This window comes from Barbatula barbatula (genome assembly GCF_947034865.1).
Source record: "Barbatula barbatula genome assembly, chromosome: 9".
NCBI lineage: Eukaryota > Metazoa > Chordata > Actinopteri > Cypriniformes > Nemacheilidae > Barbatula > Barbatula barbatula.
Genome location: NC_136772.1, coordinates 24,822,976 through 24,832,647, shown reverse-complemented (window position 1 = coordinate 24,832,647; position 9,672 = coordinate 24,822,976). Strand labels below are relative to the sequence as shown.

General features: G+C 45.4%; 1 protein-coding gene across 6 annotated transcripts in view; it reads right to left on the bottom strand.

The window, feature by feature from the left end:
• The window catches only part of dip2a (disco-interacting protein 2 homolog A), a 50,385-nt gene that overhangs the window by 3,780 nt on the left and 36,933 nt on the right, over nt 1-9,672 (bottom strand). For 5 of the 6 annotated variants that reach the window (XM_079464254.1, XM_079464255.1, XM_079464256.1 and 2 more), the window contains 21 exons: nt 8,264-8,378; nt 8,045-8,184; nt 7,828-7,964; nt 7,572-7,652; nt 7,372-7,499; nt 7,180-7,294; nt 6,884-7,091; nt 6,665-6,765; nt 6,477-6,557; nt 5,861-5,984; nt 5,653-5,774; nt 5,199-5,310; nt 5,012-5,121; nt 4,811-4,941; nt 4,571-4,739; nt 4,319-4,489; nt 3,465-3,526; nt 888-945; nt 717-791; nt 468-642; nt 209-332 (listed from right to left, as the gene is read on the bottom strand). In XM_079464254.1, coding sequence (XP_079320380.1) covers nt 209-332; nt 468-642; nt 717-791; nt 888-945; nt 3,465-3,526; nt 4,319-4,489; nt 4,571-4,739; nt 4,811-4,941; nt 5,012-5,121; nt 5,199-5,310; nt 5,653-5,774; nt 5,861-5,984; nt 6,477-6,557; nt 6,665-6,765; nt 6,884-7,091; nt 7,180-7,294; nt 7,372-7,499; nt 7,572-7,652; nt 7,828-7,964; nt 8,045-8,184; nt 8,264-8,378 — 2,539 coding nt within the window. Of the gene's footprint in view, nt 1-208; nt 333-467; nt 643-716; nt 792-887; nt 946-3,464; nt 3,527-4,318; nt 4,490-4,570; nt 4,740-4,810; nt 4,942-5,011; nt 5,122-5,198; nt 5,311-5,652; nt 5,775-5,860; nt 5,985-6,476; nt 6,558-6,664; nt 6,766-6,883; nt 7,092-7,179; nt 7,295-7,371; nt 7,500-7,571; nt 7,653-7,827; nt 7,965-8,044; nt 8,185-8,263; nt 8,379-9,672 lie in introns of those variants that run through there. The other variant, XR_013787130.1, reaches the window with a different exon arrangement.

Here is a 9,672-nt window from a genome sequence, read left to right as displayed (position 1 = left end):
CTTTAAGTGTGAAAGCCACCTAACTGTATACTCATGTGTGCTTTGTCTTCATCCAATCAGAACATGATTTGATATTCTTATATTTATAAAGACAAAAATGTCAACTAGGAACAAGACGTTTGTCTTTTAAAATGATAGAATATCCTCATAAAAATGACGCAAAACGTTTAAAAAGAGAGCGAGTTGAGTCAAGGTTACAATCGCTCACCATTCAGCGATGCTCTTGTGTGCCCGTATCACAGATGTTTCGATGTCGATGGGATGATAGCGCATTCCTCTCAGCTCCAGAGTCTCGTCCAGAGATCCGATCACGTACAGCGCATCGTGACGCTCTGGAAAAGTGTGCATAAGTAAGCTGAATGGTTTTCCCGTTCACCAAGACATTATATGAAGAACAGTTATTAACTGCAGTGCAGATGAGAACAGTTTCAAGCAGAAATATTGTGAATCAGAACGGTAGTTTTCACCTCCGCAGGCGTCTGTGAGTTCTGTGCGTCTTAAGAAGCCCAGATATCCGGTGCGAGCCCAAACGGTGTGTGTGTCACCGAAGCTCAGTCTGGTGCTGAAGTGATCCGCGTGTAAAGCCTCTTCACCGTAAACTGTGTAATATCCTGATGCGTTATGAGGACTGCTCACCCAAATCTGCACAAACATTCACATACACACACTTTCATCATCTCACAACACAACACACAACACAACTGCTGGAAACTCACTTCTCCCAGGTGAGAATCTCCTAAAGGTCCTTTGGTCTCTGTGTTGGCAATGATCACTTTCACACCAGGCAGAATCTGTGAGCGACAAACAGAAATAAACAGAAACAGTATTCACAAGCTCTTTTGTACAGAAATGAAGGCGTTTAACACTGCAGACGTGACGTTTCTCACCTTTCCAGACTCCATGAGCGGTAAACTGTGAGGTGAGCCTTTCTCTACTAACCGAACCCTGAGACACATCACAAAAACATCAAATATCACTCACATTCACTTCTACATTTACATTTACATTTAGTCATTTAGCAGACGCTTTTATCCAAAGCGACTTACAGATGAGGAAACATTGGAAGCAATTATAACAACATAGGCAACGAAAATACATAAGTGCATCAAACTAGTCCATTAAAGCCTAGCACAGTATGAAAGCTAAGAATAGTGAGGTTAGTAATTTTTTTTTTTTATATATATAAAGAAGGAAAGGGAAGAGAATTAGGAAAAACTCAATCAGCGACGTGTTGACGGAAGAGACGCCTTTTTAGGCGTTTTTTAAAGATGGCAACCGAGTCTGCTGATCTTGTAGCAGCAGGTAGATCATTCCACCAATGTGGAACAGATCCAGTGAAGGTACGGGAGAGTGACTTTTTTCCTTTTTGGGATGGTACCACTAGTCGTTGTTCCTTTGCAGACCGCAGTGATCTGGCAGGAACATAGATCTGCATTAGCGAGTGGAGATACGATGGTGCAGATCCGGTGTTGGTCTCGTAGGCTAGGGGCAACAGGGAGCCAGTGTAACCTGATGAAGAGCGGAGTTACATGCGCTCTCTTCGGTTCATTGAAGACCACTCTTGCCGCCGCATTCTGGATCATCTGGAGAGGTTTGATTGTGCAAGCAGGAAGTCCAGCCAGAAGCGCATTGCAATAATCCAGTTTGGACAGGACAAGAGCCTGGACTAGGACTTGCGTAGACTGCTCCGATAGGAAAGGTCTAATTTTCCTAATGTTGTAGAGGATGAATCTACAGGACCGGGTGGTGCTGGCAACATGACTTGTGAGGTTAAGCCGATCATCGATTACCACTCCCAGGTTTCTGGCTGTGCTGGACGGTGTAATCGTTGATGAGCCTAGTTGAATGGCAAGGTTGTGGTGAATCTTTGGGTTGCCCGGGATCACAAGCAGTTCCGTTTTTGCAAGGTTTAGCTGCAGGTGATGATCCTTCATCCAAAGCGAGATGTCACTAAGGCATGCCGCGATGCGAGCAGCGACCGTCGGATCGTCCGGTTGAAATGACAAGTAGAGTTGTGTGTCGTCCGCATAGCAGTGATAGGAGAAGCCATGCTTCTGAATGACCGAGCCGAGGGATGTCATGTAAATGGAGAAGAGTAGCGGTCCAAGCACTGAGCCTTGTGGCACCCCCGTGTTGAGCTGTTGGGACGCGGAGACCTCATCTCTCCAGGATACTCTGAATGACCTACCCGAGAGGTAGGACTCAAACCATTGCAACGCCATTCCAGAGACACCCATAGCACTGAGAGAAGCCAGGAGGATGTGATGATTGACAGTGTCAAAGGCAGCAGACAGATCCAGTAGGATGAGCACAGAAGACATGGATGATGCTTTTGCCAGTCTCAGGGCTTCGATGACTGAGAGCAGTGCAGTCTCTGTGGAATGACCGGTCTTGAACCCAGACTGATTGCTGTCCAGGAGGTTGTTTGGCATGAGAAAGGAGGAGAGCTGATTGAACACAACTCGCTCCAGGGCTTTGGCGATGAAGGGAAGGGAGACAGGCCTGTAGTTTTCTAGCAGTGTAGGGTCCAGGGTGGGTTTCTTTAGAAGCGGTGTGATGCGAGCCTCTTTGAACGCTGTGGGAAATGTCCCAGTGGTGAGCGAAGAGTTGATGATGTGGGTCAGAGCAGGCACAACCGTTGGAGAGATGGCCTGGAGGAGATGGGTGGGGATGGGATCCAGTGGGCAGGTGGTAGGGTGGTTGGAGCCAATGATCTTTGAGACATCAGCTTCAGACAGAGGAGAAAAGGCAGGGAGCACACACGTGTCAGGGATGTGGGCGGGTTCGACAGATGGTGGCGCAGAGAACTGGCTGCTGATGGCAGTAGTTTTCTTTACGAAGAACGATGCAAAATCAGCAGCTGTTAACTCCGATGAAGGTGCCGGAGCAGGCGGACAGAGGAGAGCAGAGAAGGTTTTGAAGAGCGTTCGAGAGTCCGGAGAGTTGCAGATCCTCGAGTGGTAGTAATCTGTTTTTGCAGAGGTGACATCTACAGAGAAAGAAGAGAGAAGAGATTGGTAGAGAGAGAGGTCTGCAGGGTCTTTTGACTTGCGCCATTTTCTCTCAGCTGACCGGAGGCTGGCGCGATGCTCACGCAGTACGTCCGATAACCAGGGAGCCGATGGGGATGGACGGGCTGGTCCAGATGCAAGAGGGCATAGGTTGTCCAAGCAGGATGAAAGCATGGAACACAGAGTGGCTGTGGCATTGTCTGTATTCAAAAGAGAGAGCTCATTAGAGGGGGGGAGTGCAGAGAGGACAGCAGAGGAAAAACAAGAGGGAGGGAGAGAACGCAGGTTGCGCCGGAAGGTGACCATCGGTGAGACATCTGCGATAACTTCTCTGACATCTGCGATAACATCTGCGGTTTCTTCTCTGATCAAACATATAGAAACAGACTGAAGGATGAGTTCAAGACGGACAAACCCACTTCAGATGAATGAAATAAAACATGATGTGTGTACCTGTCATGACGGAGGGCTTTCATGTCCAGATATACTGTGGTGGGGTCCGGTCCAGCGGTGCCCTATAAACAAAAAGAGAAGCAGAAGCTGTGATGAGTGACTCGTGCAGATAAGTGTTGTGTATGTTTGATGAAGACAGACAGTTCCTCATGTTACTATCAGACGGCATCACATCATTACGCTATTAAAGTCAATAATACAGTCCAGAAGACTTAGACTTCACGTACAGCAGCTGTAACAGTCCAAACACAACATCAGTGTGTCTCATACACATTACACTTCACTTCATTCAAACCCTTGATAAATATAAAGAATTACAACATTTGAACTATTTATTCTTTATTACACATGAGTAATGCACTGTTACTCTTTAAAGTTTACACAGGTTGGTGTTGACGATATGTTTTAACCGCATTCATTGATAAATGTTCAAAAATGTATATTTATGTTGTGGTTACATAAGAGCAAAATGTAGCACATATTGGTAATGCACAGAAAAAAGAGCTGCAATGGAATCAAGGATTAACGCCAGTAGTCTGAATGTGGTTTCACAGAAGTTTCAACAGCGTTTCTGCGGTGTCACAGTGTTGCCAGCACGCACAGAGCAACGTTGGCAGAGGAAAAATGGAAGGTGGCACCAACGAGGTGGCACATAACGTAAATGAGTTTGTTGGAAAGCTCTCAGACCTCATCCAAACCATCGTAATCTGCGTTCTGAAGACCAACGGAGGTCTTGTGCTTGTGGAACAACTTGATAAGAAAAACTAATCGTGTGAATGACCCGCGAAGCAAGGATTCTGCTGCCTTGAGTATAAGACCACTGTGAACAGCTTGGTGTGTGTCTGTAGACTCACCTGAAGACAGACGGCCACATTCACCCGACAGCCGAATGTGGTGCTGACAGCTCGAGTGGACAGCCCCAGATCTTTAAAGATCTTAGAGAAGGATTGAGTGAGAGCATTGCGAGGACGCTCCTCCGCCACCACCATACACGTCCTCACACACGCCAGATTCACGTTCCTCAACTGCACACATCACATGAACAAGCTGAAGCCACAGAGCAAACATCCACACGCACATGTAGGGTCAGGTGTTCTGTGACTGACCCGCAGGGCTTCGGTCTGTGAGCCCAGGCCTTTGGTGCACATCTCCATGACAGAATACGAGCAGAAGGTCACTCGTACTTTATACTGACTGACGGCGGACAGCCAGAGAGAAGCGTTACTCTCCAACTCCAGAGGAGGAACCAGAATCGACTGATGGCCTGAGTACACGCTGCAAACAGAGAGAGCCGTCACAGCACCGACAAACACATCATCCGCACGTCACGTGACGCTGCCGCTCACCTGCAGAGGCACCAGAGAGCCAAACCCAGACCGCAGTAAGGATCCAGACAGATGGCGATCTGCCGAGAGGGATACAGCTCACACTGCAGTTTCATGGAGCGACACAAGGCACCGGTGGCAGCGTGAGACATCTGTGACAAACACACAGCAGTGTTAATATAACATCTCTTACAGTGTGACACGTGCGTGACTCTCAGTTACCTTCACTCCAGCCAGGATTCCTGTGGTGGACACGCTGAAGTCCAGGTAAGCTAACATGTCCGGTGTGTGTGGTTTATGAATCTGAGGAATTCTCTTTCTCGGCAGATCGTCTGAGAAACATTGAATGAATGAGAACGACAATGTCTCTGACACAGAACCTCAGTGAGAGGACAGAGAATCTCCTCACCTGTGTCCATTATCAACGGCCAAGATTTCATATCCACTGCGGCCGCGGCCTCTTTGGACTTCAGCAGCTTCATTATCGCTTGTGTTGTGAGAATACACACAGACTTACTAACCTGTCAAACACACAAACACACGCGGTCATTCCCATGATGAAAGAAACACGAAACATTTATTAAAATCCTGATGTTTAGCATTTAGCTCTCAGATGTGATATGTGGCCGATAACAGCGGCTGCTTGTATATAATCCTGCTTATTACACGGCTACTTGCCACATGAGAAAAACACTGGACATAAAATGTGAATTTGAAATATTTTATTAGCTCATTTTTACCGAATTAAACACAGCTTCACCTTTTTTTTAAGAAAATAAAATATAAAGCATTGTGTCCCGCTGAACTGAAGCATGAGTCAGAATGAAGTCGATTTCTGTCATGTGTTCAGAGGGAGACGTTACCTCTACAATCATTTTAACGGTTGGCAGGGTGGTTGTTAGGTTCTGTGGATGGGGCGGTCGGACCGTCACAGGAACACAGCCGGCGTACAGACAGCCGTAGAATGTGGCGATCAGATCAATACCTGCAGAAGAAAACTGACCTGTGAGTCTCAACGATGACCTCATAAACATGACAGCTGGAAACACACACACACACACACACACTCACCAGGGGGATAGACGAGTGCTACGTGATCTCCAGTGTTGAGTCGACCTCTCTCCATCAGAGCAACGGCAACACGCTCCGCTCGCTTGTGTAGCTGAACACATGAGCCTGTGCTGGACACTGTACCCTGACAACACACACACACACACACACACACACGCTTGTGTGAGGTCATTCAATGAACATTATGATTCTTATACTATACAAACTGTATATTGTATCCTGTAATCCCCAAACCAAACCATCACACAAACCTTTCTTCAGAGCTCACAATGTGATGCGATTCACGATACGATTTATTTGTACAAACTGAGTTCAGACACATTATAAGTGTTCAACTGTCCTGTTTATTTCTCAAATGCTGCACATTTCTTTGTAAATAAAAAAAACGTAACTGCAATTTTATTACAAATTCAAATGCTGCCTTCACGTGCTCTCTGAAATGTGATAATTGCCACATCTGATGTCATGATTCTGAGCTGCTTGTATGTATGGCATTTGACATCTCACCCGACTGAAATCCTCACATTTTATAATCGATTTTCAACCGGCTCACAGTGAATCGTTACATCTCCGCATGAACAATCACACAGGCACTGAATGTATTGTGGGTTTGCACCTTGGCGTTGAGCAGCAGGAACAGAGGATGATCTGGAGTCGCCTGAGCCCTCCACTGCAGAACATCCTGCATGTACAGAAACTACAGGACAACAAACACACCGCTGCATTACACATATAACAACAATCTTCTGACTGTAATCACAAGAGTGTGTGTCACGTCATACATGATGCATGTGTCTTGTGTACCTGCTCACTATCCTCCAGCTGTGACACGTCTCGTCCACTGGCCTGAGCGACTCTCTTCCCAGCCACTAGATTACCCACCATCATGGACGCAGGTCCCACCTCTGAAACACACACAACATCATCATCCAGAACATGTGTGTGTGTGTGCGTGTGCGTTTCCCCCCCTCCAGCCTTCAGATGGAAGCGTGTTTTGTGTTTGATCTGTATGATGGGACTGACCGGTGCCCGGCTGCTTCTGTCGGGGTTTGGGCAGGTTGGTGACACACGTGTGAGGACACATGAGAACGTTACAGGGGTGCAGGGCTCCCTCCAGGAAACGCTGTTTGGTCTCTGAGATGTGAATGCCCCCAAGAGGAGCTTTGGGAAGCGTGTTAGCCGGGACCAGAGCCAGACAATACACACCAACCTGATGAATGCTGTCTATAGCCTGAAACAAACCAAAACAACAACATGAGTCTGTGCGTGTGTGTGTTTCACTGAAGTTAAGACTTATGTTGTGTATAATGATTGTCTACCTGCAGGACTCGACTCATCCACTGGAAACTGTCGTCCTCGGACGCATCCGGCCTCTGTTCAGCCACCACGACGATACGCTCATCATGGAGAACAGACACGGAGAACACAGCGATCCTGACACACACGACACATAAACACTGCAGCGCTGTCACGTGATGATGTCATGTTTGTGTGTGTGGTGCTGCAGTTACCTTCCTCTGTACACAAACTTCATGGGCTCTACGGCCAGCGCTGTGGCCACTACATCATCAGCGTTATGTCTTCTTGTAGTGACCAGCATCAGTCCGTCCATCTTCCCCACCACAAACACCAGATTATCCTGCCGACATCACATCACATGATAAAACTGAACAGATGATGCGGTGTGTGTGTGTGTGTGTAGGAAACACACCGGCCCGATGAAGCCCAGGAGAGACGTCCGTGTGAAGGGTCGGTCACTGATGGCTGTACCTGATGATGTCACTGGAATGGTCTGAAAAACACAATCTGTTCACTTCCTGTTTCATCTTTTAAGATTTGACTTCATGTTACAAGCTCAGAGAACAGACACCTGTGTCATGTTTTGTTCATATGTGACTTGTTCACCATGCTCATGGTTCATATGATTAGAGCTCAGTTCATGGGAATGTTTTGTTTTCTACACTAACCTCAAAGACGCTCTTTGTCATGCCGGGCAGGCCATAGTAAGAGATTCCTGTAGTGCTGGAGCTTATGCAGATTTCACCAATCTCATCCATTTGGCATAGATACGGCATTCCCTCCACACGGACCACACACACCTGAGCTGCACGCACACACACACACGGTTTAAGATTGGTGTCTGTTGCACAGACTGAGAGACAGGTTTAACGAAACAGGTCTCACCTCCAGGCATCACCTGACCAACATCTTGAACGGTGAGCACAGACAGCTTCTCCTCTGTGTCCACTCGAATCACACCATAACTCAGAGCGCTCATAGACAACACTGCTTTACCTGGAGGAGGAACCGACATCTCTGGAGGCCTGAACACACACACATGTTTAACAACACACACAAAACATCATCTAACTCTGATACACTGCTGTAATGTCATCAGTTAACCTGCGGAGGGCGACGGTCATGGCTTCAGAAGAACTTGCACACGGACAGATCACCTCCGGTCGAAGCCCACGGGACTGAAATACATTTAGAAAGGCATCACAGGACGAGATAGACCCTGAAATACACATCAAACAGTTTATTTCAGATTATTATACTCACAGGGATAATATAATAGTACACTCACAGGGATTACTCGAGTGTATACTCACAGGGATAATATAATAGTATACTCACAGGGATTACTCGAGTGTATACTCACAGGGATTACTCGAGTGTATACTCACAGGGATTACTCGAGTGTATACTCACAGGGATTACTCGAGTGTATACTCACAGGGATTACTCGAGTGTATACTCACAGGGATTACTCGAGTGTATACTCACAGGGATTACTCGAGTGTATACTCACAGGAATAATATAATAGTATACTCACAGGGATTACTCGAGTGTATACTCACAGGGATTACTCGAGTGTATACTCACAGGGATAATATAATAGTATACTCACAGGGATTACTCGAGTGTATACTCACAGGGATTACTCGAGTGTATACTCACAGCAGTGGTGTGCGGTGGATTTAAAAAATGAGGAGGCAGATTTCTACCCCTTGTAATTTTTGTTTATCTCTGCACTATTAACAAGTGCGTTTGTCAGAAAACCAGAGTCATTTCAGTGTTTATGTGTGAAAAATTCCTTTTAATTACTACAAGTTCATTACAGTATGTACGTCTGATTTTTGTAGTTTTATATTTTCCCTGCTTTGGGAAAAGGTACATCAACACCACCTTCATCTTCCTCTAGTACTATATTTCCTATATAAGAATTACATCATTACAGGGCCAGACGGAATCTGCAGACTTTTTTTGTTAATTCTGCGCAGAATTTTTTTCTTAATCTGCGGCATTCTGCGGAAAAGTTTTTATATTGTTTGAAATATGTTATAAGTTGAAAAAAGGTTTTAAAATAAATTTGATAAAAGATTTGAGAGAATGGGCCTTTAAACTTTACAAAATAAAAGCATTTACAAATCAGCTGTCAAAATTGCAATTAAACCTAAATAAAAACGTTATGAACATGTTTTATAAACACCATTATTGAATATAGACCTACTTGTTTATTTATAATATACATTTAACATGCAGAATGACATATTTTTATAATGATGATCATACATGTAAATGCTGTTCACAGCTTTAAACTATGATGATCTCAGTCGTGTTTTTGACTACTTTAATGGATCTTTCAGTGATACTGTTTCAGCACATGAGATGAAGAAGAAAGGAATTAATGTGGAAAAAACATAAGCGCTTTAACAAACTTGTTCGCTCATTGCATTATTGTGTGTGAGTTTGCTGCGTTTGATTACGCAGCGCGTAAGTTTTATGTGTAGGCTAAGCTTTCTTTTAT